The 20,816-nt window shown below is 41.4% G+C and overlaps 1 protein-coding gene across 4 annotated transcripts in view; it reads left to right on the top strand.

Annotated features, from left to right (window-relative positions):
- The window catches only part of LRCH2 (leucine rich repeats and calponin homology domain containing 2), a 60,306-nt gene extending 41,093 nt beyond the window's left edge, over positions 1–19,213 (top strand). For 2 of the 4 annotated variants that reach the window (XM_080990333.1, XM_080990335.1), the window contains 9 exons: positions 647–695; positions 3,991–4,107; positions 7,216–7,260; positions 8,686–8,736; positions 9,306–9,363; positions 10,292–10,401; positions 10,567–10,704; positions 11,325–11,402; positions 12,091–19,213. In XM_080990333.1, coding sequence (XP_080846459.1) covers positions 647–695; positions 3,991–4,107; positions 7,216–7,260; positions 8,686–8,736; positions 9,306–9,363; positions 10,292–10,401; positions 10,567–10,704; positions 11,325–11,402; positions 12,091–12,210 — 766 coding nt within the window. In that variant the 3' untranslated portion in view covers positions 12,211–19,213. The remainder of the gene's footprint in view (positions 1–646; positions 696–3,990; positions 4,108–7,215; positions 7,261–8,685; positions 8,737–9,305; positions 9,364–10,291; positions 10,402–10,566; positions 10,705–11,324; positions 11,403–12,090) is intronic. The other 2 variants (XM_080990334.1, XM_080990336.1) reach the window with 1 other exon arrangement.
- Positions 19,214–20,816: the final 1,603 nt, after the last annotated feature.

Raw genomic sequence — 20,816 nt, 5'->3', positions numbered from 1 at the left:
GATCTTTGAAATGCACGCAGACAGCTTTCCCTAGATACCATGTTGATTTATTGCACAGCACTGTTTGCTGTAGTCAGCGTTAACAGTTGTAAATTCCTGATCTCTTAATGTATTTAAACAACTGTCCAGAAAGCCTTTTTTTAAACTTCTGAGTACTTGAGAAAACAATTTGTTCTGGTGTTAAGTTTTCAAAGATATGTAGCAGAGCTGATTAATCATTAAAATTAACACTTCAGTATTGTGACAAGAATACACTTCCACAAGATAGACGTCCAAAAGACAAGTCATGATATGAAACAACCCTCTTTAAATTCTTTCTTCCAGAGTATGTTACCTGAATTCCTTAATGGAGACTCTCATTGAGTATAGTTATTATAAGATTTCTCAGCTGTGAACAGTAAGAACATGATGATTTTCTAGATTGGTTTATTCCTTAGTAAACAAGCTTTCTGAGTGTGATTACCCACATCTACATAGCCCATAAGAATGATTTCCCTCCCTCCCTTTTTAAAAATATATGTCTAGGTCATTTTGATACAAGACTCTTTTTTTGCTGATATGTATATAATTGTAAGTTGCTTGACTTGGCTCAGTGTAAAAGATGAAAAAATCCATTCTAACAAACTATGTGTGTGTTTTCATCTAGCCTTTCAGCAGATGAAGCAAATTCTCCATCATCCCCATACAGTTGGCAGGTAATGCAGAGATACATAAGCATCCAAAATACTAAAAAAAATCCTTCCAGTAGCACCTTTAAGACCAACTAAGTTAGTTCTTGGTATGAGCTTTCGTGTGCAAGCACACTTCTTCAGATACACTGTGTATCTGAAGAAGTGTGCTTGCACACGAAAGCTCATACCAAGAACTAACTTAGTTGGTCTTAAAGGTGCTACTGGAAGGATTTTTTTTATTTTGACTATGGCAGACCAACACGGCTACCTATCTGTAACTGGATCCAAAATACTGTCTGCGCAGCTGTGATAGTTTTGCTCCTACTTTCTTGACTGGCTTGATTTCATGGCCATGGTCATGTATGGTGGTAAACTAGCCAAATGTACTATACAGACTCTGGAGGGTAGTTGACAGTTCTAGCCATTGGCACAAATGTAACAAAAATAGAATACAAAAAGATTGTTTTCTCCCAGAAGTGCTGATCTTTAAATTATTGCACTTTTAACCTGCTTTCTCCAGGTGCAAACCTTTTGATAAACTGCCTTGACAAATGTATCAGGCCATTTCCCCCCATTAATGAAGAACTTTCTCTTCCATGGTGTAGTGAAACAGACGCATGAGGAATTGCTGCTATTATTATTATTACAGTCACCATTATCAACCCACACTTTACCTTAAGGTCCCAGGGCAGGAGGTGATAATAATAATAATAATAATAATAATAATAATAATAATAATAATAAATTTATTTGTACCCTGTCCATGTGACTGGGTTGCCCCAGCCACTCTGGGTGGCTTCCAGCATATACACTAGTAGCCAAAATTGTGTCAAAACAAGATGACACCTGATTGGGACTCTAAACACTCCCTTTTCTGGTTATTTGGCTGTAAATTTTAATAGCATACAGGGTAAAGAAGTGCGACTTCAGTATTCCTCGGAAACTGTATAATGAATGTGTCAGACACACCTCTGCTGGGAAGGAGCTCTGCAGTTTAGGGGACATCACAGATAATGCCCTTTCCTGGGCCTACCCAAGCCTCTGAGGGCATAGGAACTATCAAGAGGGCCCCTTTTGCTGATCTTGGCACCCAGGTGAGTGTGGGGAAGGAAGCAGTCTTTCAGATACTTGAGGCATGAGTCATATACATGAATGGCTTGCTTATTCCAGAAACATGGAAGTTCATAACTACCTGCGGCAACCTGGTTGGCATTATTTAGCCATGAGGAGATAGAAAGCTTTCACACATGTGTTCAGCTAAACACAATTTAGCATAATCCCCACAGCATAATGTGGTTAATCTTATGACCATTTATCACTTCTCAGCCTTCTGGCTAAGATCAAGTGTAGCGGTTTATTGAAACAAGCCAGCTTCATGAACCAGAATTTGAAACTGGCTTGTTTGAGTATCCCACAGTTTAATCACAGTTTGTCCATATTCAGATATAATGCTAAACTCTGGTTAATTAAAAATGGAAGCAGAATGGCCACATCAAAAGAGTTGATAGGTAATGGAATATGTTAACCTCAGGGTCACTCAGGTTCATTCATGTAATACAAAATTTTAGTATAAAGCATAGTTTAGTGCTGTGCCTGAATGAGGTAGTTGTGTGCATCAGTCTTCGGGTAATTTTCACTACATTCTCTTGTATGTCCTGTACCCAACTGCAAGGCTACTTAAATGGAAACATAATGACAATAATTTAGACTAAATGGGAAAATTAGTGGCCACTGTAATATTTTAATAGTCATTTTCTTACTCTACCCTTCTACTTTCCTCTCAGTAACTTACTACACACGGTACTGTTATCTTAAACAAAAAAGTTGGTACCAAATGTAATTCAGTTTCTTGACTGGAAGTAGGAACATCTTCATTGTTCTGATCAGCAAGTTTACAATGCCCTAAGTAAGAAGTAATGAGGGGTGAATCTAGCTATGCAGCCAGTAAACTCTTCTCTTTGTTTAGGACAGGAGTGGGGATCCTCGAGATCAGGGACCATATGTGACCCTCCAAGCCTGTGTAGGAACCTCTGACTTTTGCATGACTGACCTGTAGCCTATTATGCATCTGTTGCCCCAAACCCTACTGGCACTTAGCCACTTGAAGGCGGCCCATGAAAAAATGTGACCTTTGACTGTGAAAAAGGTTCCACATCCCTGGTTTGGGGAGCCCCTACTTATTTTTTCATTGGGGGTGGTTCCAGCAGACTACTCTGAGGACCAGGATATACCGTATTTTTCTCTCTATAACACTCACATTTTTTCTACTAAAAAGTAAGGGGAAATGTCTGTGCATGTTATTGAGCGAATGTGTAGTCCCTAGAGCCGACTGGCCCGAGTACAGGGGCAAAAATCAGATCGCGCGGAGGAGGGAAGGCTAAAGAGAGGAGGTTGCTGCTTTCCTGCATTCTGCCTCAGGGTCTTACTGCCCACCCTCTTCTGTTTTCGGTTGCTGTGTTTGCTCAAACACAACAAAGAGCAGGGAAATCCCTTCCCTCCTGGCAAGCAGAAGGGAAAGGAAAGGATCGCGTCCTTCCTTCTAATTCCTTCCTAGTCACACTGCACGCAGGCGCCAGCCCACCCGGCTCAGGTTCCGTCGGCTAGGAGCGCAGCCGACAGCCACCACCTCCTCCTCTCCCTGCTCTGGTGCTACTGCTGCTGCGTCCAGCATTCTAGGGACTCGCAGGCAGCCGGAAAACATGCAGGTGGGAGAGAGAAAGAGGGTTGGCTTGGGTGGGTGGGGGGAAACTTTTGCCTTTCTTTCCTCCCTCCCATTAAACCCCTCTCCTGCATTGTTAGCCAGCTGCTTCTCCACACACGCCTCTCGTGCTCCTTGTCCCTTCTTTGTTTTTCCTTCGCTCCCCACTTAAAACGTGGTTACAAAGCACGGATCCACATGGATCCTCAGGATCTTTGCATTGGGTCACCCCAAATTCACCATCAGATCACATAGCATGTCCATGGCTACAGCCTGCACCAAAAAAATCACGCACCCACTGTTGCCTGGGGCCGCAGTGGTGCAAAAACGTGGTTACAAAGCACAGATCCACATGGATTCTCAAGATTTTTCCATTGGGCTACCCCAAACTCACCGTCAAATCACATGTCTGTGGCCACAGCATGAAGCACAAAAATGATACATCCACTGTTTCATTCAGAATTTTTTCCCCTTGTTTTCCTCCTCTAAAAACTATGTGCGTGTTATGGTCAGGTGCGTGTTATTGAGTGAAAAATACGGTACATAATTTAATCTGAACTGCTTGCTGGAAGGTCAGAGTGGAATTTCTTGTCTTACGAAGCTACTTATTTCTCCCATCAGTCACTGGAGGATCGGAAGGACCACCCAGATGAGCAACACTGGCCGGACATGCAGCCAGTTATCTGGCAAAATGAGGAGAGGAGGCGGAGCAAGCAAATCAGAAAAGAATATTTCAAGGTATGTTGTTCCTTTATGGTGGCAAATTTGATGCTTAATCTGATTAGCGGCCTGAGTATCTCTACAAAAATTAAGATTTATTATATAAAAAAAGGAAAGCCTAGGTTAAGGTATCACCCTGGCCATACTTTTTGGCAAGGGACAACTGAAATAGAATTTCCCCCCTCAACAGCATGTTGTTGTTGAATGACAACTCAAGGTGTCAAATACTTGTTGGTTTTGTGCATTATTTCATGTTGCATGTTTAGCCTATGAGGGTTGCTTTACCGTGAATTAGTGTTTTCCTAGCTTTTCTGTTTTAAGTCAGTAAGCATTTGGAGGATATACAAGGAAAATATCTGTTGTGTCTAGTTGTACTTGCAGACTGAGGTCAAAAGCCTAGATCCACTGAGACCCTTGATTTCCTTACTGAATAAAATGAAAATAAAGAGCAATTTTACATGGTTGTTACAGGAAGTGCTGAAAAGCACTTTATGTAGCTAAGTGCTGTGTGATTGACATTACTTTGTACAAATTGAGTATGCTGGAAGAAAATCCATTCAGTGAACAAAAATTCTTCCCCCAGACTCCATCCTCTCACTTGAAATTTGGTATAATTGCAACTCTTCACACAAAGTGTTCCTAAATAGCCAATTTCTCACATGCACACAATCTAAATACAAAAACTACTCCTTTTAAAAACAGCTGAAGTTCAGTGTTACTTCAGTGTCAACTTCCATCTTAGTCCATTCAGAGCATATAACAAAAGCCTAATTTGACTTATTTGAACCTCAAACAGTGGTTGATATCAAACTCTCTTTTTTAAAAGCTGATGCAAATTATGGAAGAGAAGAAGAAGAGAAGAGGCTGAAAGCGTGCAAAAAGAGTTTGAGCAGGATTATGCTCTAGGGTCTAGTGATTTCAGTATTACACTGCAAGAAAATGCTCTTGCTACATCGGAAAGGCTATAGCTTTGCCTGCCTCCTCACATCCTTCCTCTCCCAGCAATCTAGTAACTTCTTGTGCATATTTGCAAGGCTGTTATAATTATCAGCAAATCTTCTCTATAAATGTGCCTAGTCCTTTTCAGGAAGTATCCAGTATTTGCTGTTTGTACCTGCAACCACATCCATGTCTATGTCTTTAATTATTTCCATTACAAAATGAGGCATAGCAATGACATTAGCTGTTGGAGCAATGCCTTGCCTTTTATACTGGACTAGGTATTTTAGAATGTCTGCTTAACCATACTCTTCAGCTGTATTCCCATATTGGTACGAGACTCCAAGCACCTGTCTTTCTTCCAGGCTATCTAAAATAAATAAAATTTATACTGATGGCAGGATGGAGAAAATTACTTCTGCTGTTAAGATTTCCCAAATCTTTCAACTTGCTGGCATTTCCCTTTGACTTTGTGTTGAACTCTAGAACCAGAAACACAGCTTAAATTTGAAAGTAAGAGTTCACCACCAGAGGGCACTGCCTGCTTTCTGAGGATAGAAGACTTTCCCTTGGAACCCAGTGGGCATAACTGAGGTTTCTGTGTGAAGCTTCAAGTTGGATTGAAATATAGAATGTCTTCCATTATGAAGCTGACTTTGTCAGATGTTTCACTCATGACGCTTAAAAATTCCGGGATGTACAGTAAGACAAGCGCAATACAGTGTCACACTTCAAAGCAAACTATATTTTAAATTGGTATTTGATTGATATTTGCGGTTAAAATGGTCACATACCCGCTTCAGAATTCTCCCCCTCCCCAATCCATGCAGCCTCGAAGTTAGGTTCTAAAAGGGGGCTGTGACCACCATGACAAGGCCTTACAGGCCATCACCGCTTTTGCCACTGCTGCAAGGCCTTGCAGGCTGCCACCACTACTGCCATCACCACCACAAGGCCTTGCAGGCTGCCACTGCTTCTGCCCCCCCCCCCCAACATTGTTGATTCTGCCATCCTCAGGCTGCTGCCGCTTGTGTCTCCTAGCAGGCCTGCTGGCAGTTTGACAGTCTCAGATTATTTGTATGCACTATGACTCATTGCCATACTTTGGATTGTCCTGCATACCACCATTTGGTAAAGGTAAAGGTACCCCTGCCCATACGGGCCAGTCGTGTCCGACTCTAGGGTTGTGCGCCCATTCCACTTAAGAGGCTGGGGACCAGCGCTGTCCGGAGACACTTACGGGTCACGTGGCCAGCATGACGAAGCTGCTCTGGCGAGCCAGCACCAGCGCAGCACACGGAAGCGCCGTTTACCTTCCCGCTATAAAGTGGTACCTATTTATCTACTTGCACTTAAGAGTGCTTTCGAACTGCTAGGTGGTCAGGAGCTGGGACCGAAAGACGGGAGCTCACCCCGCCGCGGGGATTCGAACCGCCGACCATACGATCGGCAAGCCCTAGGCACTGAGGTTTTACCAACAGCGCCACCCACGTCCCACCCACCATTTGGTAACCAAGCCCAAAACCAAAAGTCCTGTTGGGATACATTTTGGCTTTCCTGCTGTTGAAAGTCACCATGAGGTGATTGATAATATCATCAGTTATCAGTTTAAGACCTTTAAGTAGTAGCAGTTTCCATTTATATATCATGATGTTGATATATCACAATATTGAAAATATTAGGGATAATGGGAGTTGTAGTCCAGCAACACCTGGAAGACCACAAGTTCCCTACCAAACCCTTAAACAGTTTTGTTCTGGAAATAGTAATTTTACAGAAAGGCAGTTGCTAAACTAGCTTCCTCAAAATCCAGTTTTGAGTACATCGTGGAGAAGAAACACATACCATGCTGTGGCTTTGTAAAAGACATTTGCAATATGGAAGGAAGTAAAATATATGTCCTTCAGTTTCTTTTTGCTTAGAACATGCAATATGTTTTGTTGTACTTGAAGATTTAAGCTGGGGATCATTAACCCGTGGGCAGGATTCAGCCCACTCAAACACAAGAATTGTCAGTTGCCACCCTAAAATGCCCATGAGACTTTTGACATTGTGGACGGCATGAAAAGGCATGAACTGTGGCCACAGGTCCAGAAGGCAGCAGCACAGCTAAGGAGTGGATTCTGGCAACATAACATAAATGATATGCTATAAATAGCTGTTTAAAACAAGCTGTTTGCCTTTCAGTACAAGTCTTCCCGGAAGAGTTCAAGTGGCAATGAAAATGATGAGGTGAGTTAGCACTGTGATAAGAAGCCAGCTACATAAGGAATTGGAACTTGTGCTGATCCAGCTGGCTGTAATAACAGCAGAAACCTTACTTTAGGCTCATGTACAAAACTTCTGAACCTCTGGGAAGCCGATGCTGCTTGTAAAGATGGAATTCATCCTGTCCAGTGTAGGGTACCTTGATGCTTTGTTTCCATGGTGTCTGTCAACATGAGCTTCTAAAGTGTTGAGGCTCAGTTCCTTGAACTTCACATGGAGTTTAGGGTCTCCCCCACTTTTTTCCCTTATTGCTTCTCTCATTGTCACTGCCATCTCCACTAAGTGATAAACAGTGGCAGTGCATGCTGGTAATGTTAATTTTTTTAGGTGCTTCTCTGTATTAGGCGGCAAATGGGGTAAGGTGCACACTTTTCAGTTCTAGCAGTTTTTATTTGAATCAGCTTTGTTGTTTTGAAAGAGGGGGTATTCTGGAATGCAGGGACCAGTGGGATCTTTGGTTTTCTCAAAACCTTGATTTAAAAAAAATAAATTCTGTGACAAAGTGGTTTTAAAAGGGGGTAAAAAGGAGAGGAAAGCAAGGCAACCAAACACATGCACTGCAGGAATTGTTTTGCTTCAGGTCTTTGACTGAAATGTTAACTCAAATTGGGCAAAATGTGATGAAATGGGAAAATGTGATGAACCCAGTCATTGCCTGAGTGTCCAGGTCATAGTTTCTACTTAGAAGTTCACTGGCAGAATTCCTAGTGCAGCTGAATCGTGTGTGTGTGTGTGTGTGTGTGTGTGTGTGTCCGTGTGTGTCCCAACTCCCCTCTGTCTTTATACTGTTGATGCTTCCCAAATAACACCTAGTTTTTAATCACTTAAGAAGTTTTTTCAGCAGATAGGCTGTGTTCTTCAACTTAAGGGGGTTGGTGGATGCCTCAGGGGCAAACTCCAGTGGGAATTTAGAAAGATTAAGAAACCAGATATCATTTTTTTAAAAAGCTCATACAAAAAAAGCTCATACAGACTTCTATATCTGACCATTTAATGACAATTAATAGCTTTAATGTAGATGTTGACCACACTCCCCAGTGAATACTAGGGCTTCCCATTGTTAGCTTTGTGCTTAGTTCTTTGCTTTCTCCAGCTGGCCATGGCATCCAGTTTGAACTCTCCAGCAGACAGTTTCCTGAGTTCAGCACCATAAATGCAGTATTAAACATGGCACACTGTTCCGCTTGCAGAAGGACCAAGGTTCAGAAACTTTCCAAATCCTTCATTGTGAAACTGCTGAGCAGCCATGTCTTAGTTGTGCATACACATGTTTAATCATACATCTATGTGTAAGAATACTTGTATATCATACATGTTCATAATCATGCAATTTTTTATTTAAAAACATATCTTTCATTTTATAATTCCATCTTTTTGGTTTCTTTTTAGCAAGACAGTGATAATACTAATGTGTCTCCACAGTCTCCTGTGTCATCTGAGGTACAAGTGTGTTTGTGTCAGTGTGTTTTTCACTACCTGTTAACACCGCTGCATGGAACTCACATGAAATATGCCGTTCTTTGCTAAATTAGAGAATACTGTACAAAGACAGTTCTTTTGAAGAATTATCTGGAGATTATTATACAGTAGCTACAATGTATGTCAGAAAAACACAGAAAAGTAAGCTTCTAACTGCTTAAGGTATATCCCATTTTCATGACCAAAAAATAATAATTATTGAATGAATTATTGATGAATTAATGTTTTAAGTGTTGCTTGTGTTCCAAAGAAAAGATTCTCCTGTATAAGCCCAGTTCATTTCCTTGGGGCTTCCCCTGGCGACAGCCAATGTTTGTTACGCATGCAGAGAAGAGAGAAAGGAGTCAGCAATCTTGGTGTAGCATCTCCCCAAATACAGTATTATAATTGAGCTAAATTAAAAAAAAATTAAAACATTTCCCCCTTTCAGTCAAGGAAGACTATGTACTTGCCACATGAAAACAATCTTCTGTGTGACTTTAGTTATGTTTTGGGGCCTTCTGACATCCCCCTTCTCCCTCCACCCCTAGGATTATGAAAGGGCCGATGGCAATTCTCATGGTCCTTTTGGACTGAAGCCCAGATCAGGTAGGCACCATTCCACACATACTGAACAGGGATGCATGGAAAATAGGTTATTTTGGAGGTGGCAAAAGGATAGAATTGTTCTTATCAGTCTTGCAGTGGGTTTCTTAGAAGCTGGGATATATAATCCATATATTTTCACATATGCTGAAATTGCATGAGAAGTCCTTCACAAACTGCTGTAGGAGAATCAAATAGTCACAATAGAAGGTGATTTTTCAGCAGAGAATCATACAGAGGTGGTTAGGGAGGATGTGAATAGTCATATGCCGATTGAACAAAACTAGCAAAGGTTATTTGGTTGTATCTAGCTCAGTAGACCCATTAAAATTAGTTGCTGTGTCTTGATGTCCCTGAGTCTGCTTTTAAGCCTGACTTAGTTGGGCACCACCCTGAACCAAAGCAGCCCCCCTCCCAAATTATAGACTGGGACTTCTGGATGAGTGGATGGGGGGGCTAGATGTGAGTTGAGCCTTGGTGTTGCAGAGCCCTTGCTTTGCAATCTCCTCCTTCACTAGTAAAATGGCTCCCAGGCAGACACATTTCCAAGCCCCACTGTGAGATCTTGGAGAGCTATTTTTGAAGTAGCTAGTCCTGGGCCAGATGGAGTAATGATCTCTCTTGGGACAAAGTAGTTTATATGCTTGTTTGAGCCCAAGTCAGAATCCATTTACACAACTGGAATTGTATATGCCCTACCACACTGTCAGCAATATGCTTGATTTCTGTTGATTTGCATAAATCCAGAGTGTTCTTCATCCAGGTATCCAACAGAAAGCTATGTTCTGATTCAAGTCATCAAGTGGTAAAGGAACGTTTTACTGAGATTAGTTTTAATATCAGTGGCTTTTTGTCTTGCTGGTAGTGACTCTTGTGAACAGTGCAGTTAAGGAAACAAAACCTCCTCAGATTTTCCTCGTTCCATTTGCAGCTTTTGGCCGCTCTCGCCAGGACTACAGTGCCGCAGACCCCGGATTCACAATGAGGAGGAAAATGGAGCACTTAAGGGAAGAGAGAGAACAAATAAAGCAGCTGCGCAATGTAATTTTATTCTGTCTGAAATGAATTCCTTGGTTTGCAGAGTTAACGTTCATGTCATTTGAATGTGTTTAGTTAAATAATACACACAGAAAATATGAAACCTGGCTTCTTTTAAAGTGGCCTTGAAATGAGCATTATCCTTATTGTACTCTCTTATTTTCCTAGAATCTAGAGTCGCGATTGAAGGTCAGTTTGCCAGATGACATTGGAGCAGCATTAATGGATGGGGTGGTTCTGTGCCATTTAGCCAATCATATAAGACCTCGATCTGTTGCCAGTATTCATGTCCCATCACCAGCTGTGGTGAGTATACCATCTATTCTCAAAACAGACATGGCCATTCCCTTTTTTTACATCCCTTCACAATGCATTTATGTAAGCCTCCTTATAACCTTGTGCGTTAAGATCAGTTGCTTTAAGTGATAATTTAAGACAGATGTTTTCAACCTTTTTGAGTCCATGGCTCCCTTGACCAACTACATTCTTTCTGTGGCTCCCCTGTCGGGCTCAGGAGCCCAGTTACACCACTCCTTGCCTGCAGAGCTGGCAGCCCTCCAAGCAGCCACTGCTGCCGTCCCTGGTCTCTGAGTCGGTGCCCCCCCCCCGCCCCAAAGAGAGGTGCCTCCCAGAGTTTGCCTGCAGAGCTTATAGCCAGGGCTGCTGCAGTAAAAAGCTGTGCAAGCCTTTGGTAGGCAGAGACGCAAGAGGGCATCAGAGAAGGGAGGGAAGGAAAGAGGGACAGAGACCAGTCTTGCCCACAGCACCCCTGACCATCATTCAAGGTACTCCAGGGTGCTGCTGCACACTGGTTGAAGACCACTGTTTTAAGTGATCAGAGCTTCTGCTATTGTATATTTGTAATGTAAAGCTTCAAGTTCTTTGCAAAAATATGAATAATGACAGCTGTGTCTCCCTCTTAACAGCCTAAACTCAGTATGGCAAAGTGCCGAAGAAATGTTGAAAACTTCCTTGATGCTTGCAAAAAACTAGGTGTCCCACAGGTAAAAATGCTGAAATGATTTTCTGATTGACCAACCAGATCAGCTTAGCTTTTGCTAGATCTTTTGGGAAAGGGATGTGGAAATGCCTATCTGGAAATTCCAGGGGGTGAACCTGGGCCACTGGTCATTTTGCCTGAGACTGATAGGAATTGGGAGTCCAGTATCATTTGGAGGGCCACAGGTTTCCCCATCTCACTTGAGCAAACCTCAGCAATAGTGTGGCTTTATAGGTTTGGGGGTGACGACCTGTTCAAATGATGAAGAATTTGCTGTTGATTAGTATAAGCTGGGAAAACTTATTAATAAAACAGACTCATGCAAGATACATTAGTCCAATGTTCCTCAAACGTGGGTCTCAGCTGTTGTTGGACTACAACTCCCATCATCCCTGACCACTGGTTCCTGCAAGCTAGGGATGATGGGAGTTGTAGTTCAACAACTGCTGGGGGCAGGCCTTTCTTCAAAGTATGAACAATTGTGGGAGGGAGAGGAGGAATGTCTTTAACTTGTTCCAGTAGGAGGAAGGGATGGAAGGGAAGCCTCCATGGGCTCTATCTGGGTGTGGACCAGAGGTTCCCAATCCCTGAGGAAGTAGGACATTTGAGTAAATTGCTATTCTGGAAAGTTAGGATGTCTGTGTGGGCATTAACAGCAACAAACCATACTGAAAATTCATTTTCTTTCCTAGGAAAGACTTTGCCTGCCCCATCACATTTTGGAAGAAAGGGGCCTTGTGAAAGTTGGAGTTACTGTTCAAGCTCTTCTTGAAATACCTTCATCTAAAGCATCACAGCTTTCCTGCCTGTAACAGGACACTCAGAGAACCAACTTGTTGCCATGATGTGTGTTGATGTGGATTGATTCCAGTTCAGCTTCCTTCAGAGGAACACCCTAAGCCATCAGAAGTGATTGCAGGCCAGATATTGTACAGGTGAAACTCGAAAAATTAGAATATTGTGGAAAAGTTCATTTGTTTCAGTAATTCAACTTAAAAGGTGAAACTAATATATGAGATAGACTCATGACATGCAAAGTGAGATATGTCAAGCCTTTATTTGTTATAATTGTGATGATTATGGTGTACAGCTGATGAAAACCCCAAATTAACAATCTCAGAAATTAAATATTGTGTAAAGGTGCAGGGATAACCACAGCCTGGAGAGGATTGTCAGGAAAAGACCATTCAAACGTGTTGGGGACTTTCACAAGGAGTGGACTGAGGCTGGAGTTAGTGCATCAAGAGCCACCACACACAGACGGATCCTGGAGATGGGCTTCAAATGTCGTATTCCTCTTGTCAAGCCGCTCCTGAACAAGAAACAACATCAGAAGCGTCTTACCTGGGCTAAAAAAAAAAAAGAAAAAGAACTGGTCTGTTGCTCAGTGGTCCCAAGTCCTCTTTTCTGATGAGAACAACTTTTGCATCTCATTTGTAAACCAAGGACCCAGAGTCTGGAGGAAGAATGGGGAGGCACACAATGCCAGATGCGTGAAGTTTCCACTGTCTGTGTTGATTTGGGTAGCCATGTCATCAGCTGGTGTTGGTCCACTGTGCTTCATTAAGTCCAGGGTCAATGCAACCGTCTACCAGGAGATTTTGGAGCACTTCATGCTTCCTTCCACAGACAAGCTTTATGAGGATACTGACTTCATTTTCCAGCAGGTCTTGGCACCTGCCCACACTGCCAAAAGTACCAAAACCTGGTTCAGTGCCCATGGGATTACTGTGCTTGATTGGCCAGCAAACTTGCCTGACCTGAACCCCATAGAGAATCTGTGGGGCATTGCCAAGAGAAAGATGAGAGACATGAGGCCGAGCAATGCAGAAGAGCTGAAGGCTGCTATTGAAGCTTCCTGGTCTTCCATAACACCTCAGCAGTGCCACAGGCTGATAGCATCCATGCCACGCCGCATTGAGGCAGTAATTGATGCAAAAGGGGCCCAAACCAAGTACTGAGTACATATGCATGCTTCTACTTCTCAGAGGTCCAATATTGCTCTATTTGCAATCCTTGTTTTGCTGATTTCATTTAATATTCTAATTTTCTGAGATTGTTAATTTGGGGTTTTCATCAGCTGTATGCCATAATCATCACAATTATAACAAATAAAGGCTTGACATTATCTCGCTTTGCATGTCATGAGTCTATCTCATATATTAGTTTCACCTTTTAAGTTGAATTACTGAAATAAATGAACTTTTCCACGATATTCTAATTTTTTGAGTTTCACCTGTAGACCGCGCCTTACTTTAAACATATGTTTATGTTAAACTGACAGTTTTCCAGTATGGTAAAGAATTGTACTGCTTGCTTGCTTAATCCAGAGCCATAAGGGATTTTGAGATTATCAAAATCTCTTTTTCAAGGTAGTACACATTCTGAGTTCTCTTATTAATATTTCATTATTTCTTTTTCCTATTTTATGCTACACTGTGTTAGGTTGTCTCCTAGGTTTGCTGCACACGTTTTATAATGAACAAGAAACATAGAGCTTTGGAGATTTTTATATGGCAAAGAGTCCCAACCCGTTGCTGGTTCTTTGTCATGGATGCATTTTGAAAAATGTGCAATGCTGTCTTGCATATATTATGGTTTTAGTGTGTGCATTATGGGGCCATGCTAAAAATATAATATGCATAGCAGCTCTTAATCACATTTCCATTAAAAGAAGTCTAAAATTATTTTATGTACATTTTTTTCAACAACAACAACAAAAGAATCACTGCAGCATGGTGTGAGAAATCTGGATGATAAATCATGTGATTCATTTTTTTCCAGTTTCCATAAGATTGTGTCCCTAATTTCTTGCACTTCTTGCTGTTGTACCATCTCCCGTATTTTAGTTGGGCGGATGATGATGATGATGATGATGTTGATATTGATGATATTGATGATGGCAGAAAAAGATACAGTATAAAGGACAAGTTTTATGTGGGTTTTTCAGTATTCTAGGTTGGTGCCAAAATTTTTTTTTTCAGTTGTACTGTAGATTGTTTACATGTGAAGTGCCTGTGATAACTCTTTTACTAGTCTTAAACTTCTTTGCAATTTCTTTGTGTCTCAATAGATGCAATGTGTATTTTTGAATATTAGGTTTTTGTAAGATTGGTAACGTAAAGTTTAAAGGACTAACACCTGAGTGTTGGATGTTCTTCAGTTTGCACAGTTTGAATTTATTAGGTTTGGTTTTCTAAAGAAAAAAATTGTAAATATGCTTTTATTTATCCTATTTAATTTGATACTCAGTCATTTTTTCAATGTATTGTTGGACAATGGATGCCACTTTCTTTAAATTATTTTCATTGTCTGACACTTAACAGTGACATATGGCGTGATTTAAATGGGAGTCGTACAGAAGCTTATGAGTTAAGGATGTTGAGGTAAAACTGCCAAATAAATAAATCTCAGGTTTATATTGTGACTTGTCAGGACTTTACATCTTGCTCCTGACTTCTGTTACTACGGAGTAGTGAAACTGAGCCCTAAAGAAGCTCTATTTTGCAATATTTACAAAAGCGTTGGGCAGCTGGCTGGTTCAGGGCATTGAGCTGTTCCCTCTGCACTGTGTGGTCAGTAATCCTAAAGCTGCAAATCAGGTTTGTTTGTTTGTTTGTTTGTTTGTTTGTTTGCTTGCTTGTGAGGGGCAAGGAGAGATTCCTGTTCCCCCATGTTATTTGCTGTTCTCCCTTTCCCTCTATTTCTGTTGTAACAAAAGTGTTGAGTTGGGGGAAAGAACAGCTGCTGGGCACAGGGTGAAAAGGAGGAAGGGGATTGCTACATCCTGGCAGCAGCAATGCATGGTCATGCATCATAAGGCAAGATGGTAGCTCCTCTTTTCCTGTACACCCCCCTCCACTACCCCTTTGTACTAGAGCCACAGTTCATGCAGCAGGTCCATTATGACACCACACACCCCGGCTAGTAAGAGATTGCACCTCTTATAATCAGTGCATCTGTATCTCCCCATCGTTTTAGAAGCTATTCTGTGCCCCGTTTACAAGCCTTGGAGACAAATCCATCAGTGCCACAATGGGTGTTCCCGTAACTTTCCCCCTTTTGCTCTACAGTGTGATGAGAATGGTAGAAATGAGATAAATTACCATGTCTTTGAAATTAACCTTTCATTTAGTTACTTCACTGTACAGTGGAAGAGTCCCAACCCATTGCTGGTTCTTTGTCATGTATGGATTTTTGCGTCGAGTTGTGGACATAATCCGTCCTAGAGGCACGTCCGCAACTCAAAGTGTTCCCATCCAGAAGCGCAGCGTTTGCACACATGTACAGCACGATTTAGCACTTCTGCACATGCTCAAGCGGCAAAACCCAGAAGTAACTGTTCTGGTACTTCCGGGTTGCCACAGGACGCAACTTGAAAAGACATAACCTGAAGCAGACGCAACATGAGGTATGACTGTATACATTTATTTAATTAAATGGAAAAAGCCAGACTCTTTTCTCATTTTTGAGCTGTGTGTCTGCAATTTTCAAATAAACTAAATTCTTCTTCCTTGTCCAAATGATAAAACATATTTCTTTGTTCATAACTCTCCACTACCCAAGGAACTCCCTGTTGGATTGCTGTTGGCTGCAGTACCACATAATAGTTACTGGGTTAAATTTGTAGTGTGGGGCAAAAGGGGTACAGGGGGTCTTGAATGCTTTCACAACATATGTGCAAAGTGAACTTGTGACTAGCTGCTTTTTCTTCCTCCCTTCAAGCGTGTGTTGTGAGCCTAAGGCAGGCCTTAGATGGCATCCTTGAGCCAAATAAAAAGCACACTAAACTGTTTCATGAAGCTTTTAAATAGAGCATGATTTGTTGTAGATTAGACCTTTCCTTTCACAGTTTTCCCCATAATTGTATTTTTAGTTAATGTTAGCTTTGAAAACCTTTTAAGGTTTAATTTCAGTCTGTTACAAGAAAGAAAAGATAAATATCATTTTTGTAGATTTTTTGAAATATAAAATCACCTTAGCACAGTTTAATAGAAAAAGCTGGTGTGATGTTGGGTGCAGTTGGATGCAGAATTAGCCCAGACCTCAAGATTTTTAGGCATTCCACCATGCAGCACTCAAACACCACACTGTACAAAAGTGGATTCTGTTTTGAGATGTCACAGCTCACTCCTCCTCCTCCTCCTCCTCCTCCTCCTCCTCCTCTCACTCCTATCCTTTCTCTTGTTCTTGAAAGTGTTTATTCTCTTTTGTTCTTCATTACAAATAAATAAAATCCAAGCCCTCGTCCTTCAGATGGTGATTTGTATACCCAGGCTGTAAGTCAAACAACTAGAGACATTCCTCTTGGTTTCAAAAATGGTTTGGTTTGAAGTGGGGGTAGGGGTGGGGGACGAGAGTTTCAGTCACTGTATTAATGTGGAGTTTTGGGTCCTAGCTTAGAATATTAACCCCCTTTTCATAAGCAAACCAAGCAGTACATCTAAGCCCATTACTTTTGTGGAGCTCTAATTTCTCCAGGATTCTCATTTTGCTCATTTGCCAAAAATTGGCAAGCTGCAAAATTCTGCACGTTAAAGGTTCAGAGTGCACTGTGGTCTAGATAATAAGATAATGGTAGGTGTGGCCATTATTATTTTTAAGAAGGACATTTTTACCATTTCCCCATGCTTCCAACATGCACAATTGTGCACTTCTGAACACAAAAACTTCCACTGACAGAATCTTTGAACAAGCACAGTCTTGAATTCATCTTTCACGTGACTGAATAAAACTTGAATGCTGTTTCTCACAGTTAAATCACCTCCATAATAGTATTAGTATCCTGCCTTGAAAAAGGTGTTGCAGGTTGGGAACCTTTGGTCCTTTGGATGCTGCTGAACAACAACTCCCATCATCTCTGTCCAGCACTATCAAGAGGCCCAAAGTTTTCTCATACCTGGTCTACAGAGTAAGCCATTGGAATATACAAAAACAGTGTTAAGAGACAGGTAGAGCATTTTCTACTACAGTGTTTCTCAAACTTGGGTCCCCAGGTGGTGTTGGACTACAATTCCCATCATCCCTGGCTTGCAGGACCAGTGGTTAGGGATGATGGGAGTTGTAGTCCAACAACACCTGGGGGTTGAGAAACTGTTCTACTGCATACTTAAACCAGTGTCAAAGTAGTTTGATCTTTCCTCAAAGTAAGTATGTTAGTATTGGGAGGACACTAGGAATTGCTAAAATATCACTCCCTCCCCACTTGTCAATCTTGGGCCTGGCTGACATAATTAGATTATGCCATTAAACTAGATTCATAGTATCTGTGAAGCCACTCCTAATTGGTGAACAATAAATTATTTATCATTGTCTGTTTTCTGATGCACCCACCAGCATTTAACACAGGTATACAGAAAACCTTCTGTAAAATATACTTGGTATTGTACATGGGGGTAGGAGCATTACATGCTCTGTAAGTTCCCCATCCCATTTGTTTTGCATTAAAATGCAATTAACAGGTTTTATTGAAGTATATTAAAATAAATATTTGGTATGCCTATACCTATTTATTGTTCCTTCATTTGGAAAGTTATTTTTGTAGGTGTTGAGATCTTTTATTAATTTCACTCTAACATAAAGATGTTCTGTCTTCCAACAAGGACTAAAAATATGTGCAAAATCTATAGATATGTAAAACACACACACACACACACACACACACACACACACACACACACATGGGCTGCCAAAATGACAAAATTGTAGTGTTTTAATTTAGGAGAGAGGTTGTACATTATTTTCTTGTACTACTTTATAATTCACCAAGCACAGCAATTCTTACACGAACCTGTTTTTTCTGTTCATGGAGCACAGGTTTAATCATTCTCCTGGGGCTGCCTTTTGCAGACAAATTAGTCTCCATTTGATGCTTCCCAATAACTCATGTGCGCATAGAATACTTACTTTGTAATGTCCTGCGATCTCCAGGGATTCAGGCTCTGCTAATTTCTTGGCGTGGGTGGGTGTAAAAAATGAACTGTCACAAACCTACAAAAATTGGCGAGGTGAAGCAGCAACTGGATTTGCTGAGATCCATTTCATACATGACATTCTCCATATGAATGTGTTCCTGTTCAAACCAAATTCTCAGTGTGGTGGCACTTTTAACCTACAAACCACTGAGTTCATTTGTGTTACTGAAACCCATGCAGTGTTGTAGGAAGAATGGCAGACTTACTGCACTGTGCTGCTACCACGGTGTGAGATGTGAGTGTTACACATTCTGCAAAAGAGACTGGGGTGCTGGGCTGTGATGGGATTAATGGGAAGAAGTGCAAACTCTTGCATACTCTGTAGAACTAAGACAAAATAATGGGACGAGGTTGGTTGGGGGGCGGCGGGGTTGCTTATTTTTAAATATTGAATCTACTACTTGGTCAGTATTCATTTATTTTGTATCTTCCCTTCAACTTTAGCCAAATCAACATAGCTGCTTAAGTGTAAATGTGTGCAAAACTGAGTACAACTTCAGCAAAGTAGTGAAAAGCAGTCAGGGACTATACTTTTTTCCTCTGTGTGTATCTATATATTTCGATATCCATTTGGTGTTGCATTTTAATTTGCTTTGTGTTCATGTTCTGTAAGATGCTTCACCGCCCCATTCATCTTCTTGTACATGACTCTTCCAACACTTGCTTTTTTTCCAGGACTACTTTATTGCTAGAGCTTCCAACAAGTGTATGTTCATTGAAAATAGTCCTGTTTTAGTTTTCTTCTGTAAATAGTTTTCTATTGGAATCAGCATGAAAAAGACCCACGTGTCCAAAACTGATGTACATAATCTATGTATAAAATGCAAACTCTTTCATAATCCTTGTGTAGTCAAATGTGTGTTTTGTTCTTCTATCATTAATGGTCAGCAGCTGCCTAGTAAGGAGCCTGACTTTTGACTGGTTGCATTTTCATTATGGCTGTGTGCTCTTGTGCGATTGTTTTTTCTATAAAAAAGGTGGATAAGGTACGTGTTTGGGTGGCTTGAGTACTTATCAGTTTGGAAGTAAAACTCCCTAAATAAAGGAGAAGTTTCACCACTTTGGGCATTACCTAAGTCTGCAAAAGGAGTTCAGTAAGCCCATAGCTTACACACATGTAACTTGTGCACATTCAACTTCACGCACTTGGCAAACAAACAAATAAATGAGGGTGGAAAGGGGGCAGACATCTGGGGAAAAGGGCAGGCAGTCTCATCTGTCATTGAACCCATACTGGCATCACTCCCCCCCCCCAATCCTTTGTCAGTTGGCAAGTCTAAAGGAATGGGGGGCATCAAAAGAGAATCCTTAAGTGACTCATTTTCAGGAGAGACTTTCACATTGGAAAGCCTTTTCATTTGCTGGAAGGGGCAGGGAGGCAGTCATAGCTACATCTGCTTCCCAGTCTGAGCTGCACTGAATTTTTCCACTGTTTCATTTAAGCAGCTCTTGCCTTCAAGCCCCTGAGACCAGAAGAATAAGAACTTGCGAGCAAATGTTGATCCTTGCAGTGTTCAGTCTCTGTGCATGAGGGTGGATGAGCAGAGACATCTTTTCCCAAATAGCACAAAGTATCTTCGCTCACAAGCAGTACAGTTGGGATGATGACCGCCAGGCAGTTAAACTCACTCCTGCCCAAATAATTTACTCATGTATTTCACCATTCTGCTCAAATATTATTCAGGATAAAAGTGCAATTACACTTACTGATGCTGGGTGACAGTATGGTAGATTGATCAGGAGCATGTGCCCAAAAACTTGGTGGCAAAGGTGGATGTTGAAGAGGGATTGGAAGTGTTGGCTGAAGGGTGAGGGAATGGCCTGTTGCTGCTCAGCTGTTGCTGAATTCCATCTTCCCTCATCCCTGACCATTGACTGTGCTGGAGTCCAACAACATGAGGACCAAAGGTTCCCCATCTCTCTCTATTTATTGCCTCAGGCACAAAAATGTCTTGGTACATGTGTTGTGCAACCACAACCATGATGGATTCCCCCCCCCCTTTAAAAAATATTTAGTTGTATGCTGCCTTTTGGCCCTAAAATTCCCCCCTCCCCAAACATTGTAGTCAAGCCTGTAGAAATTCAGTAATGCAGGAAAAAATGGCCACAGCTTAAATGTGAGTGAAATTTGTAAATATCTTGGAGGGAGTTTTGTCTGTGTGTTTGCCATCAAGTGCTACATAAATTTTATGAAATAAATAAAAATAAAATGTCAAGCCAAACTGAAGCTCGCCATCCTGAGGCCCCCTAGATACTTTGGATTACATCTTCCAACAGGCCCATCAGTTGCTATAATGCAAAACATCTGGAGGACACCAAGTTGGTGAAGGCTGTTCTAGGAGAAAGTTCTTCAACTTTAGTGCCACAGCAGAGAAGGCCCTGCCCTATGTCCCAACCAAGTGACCTGAGGATGATGGGAAGGCTACTGATATTGGGCAAATATC

This window comes from Podarcis pityusensis (assembly GCF_964106645.2).
Source record: "Podarcis pityusensis genome assembly, chromosome: Z".
NCBI classification, from domain to species: Eukaryota; Metazoa; Chordata; class Lepidosauria; order Squamata; family Lacertidae; genus Podarcis; species Podarcis pityusensis.
Note: the sequence above shows the minus strand (reverse complement) of the source record. Positions and strands in the feature narration are given on the sequence as shown.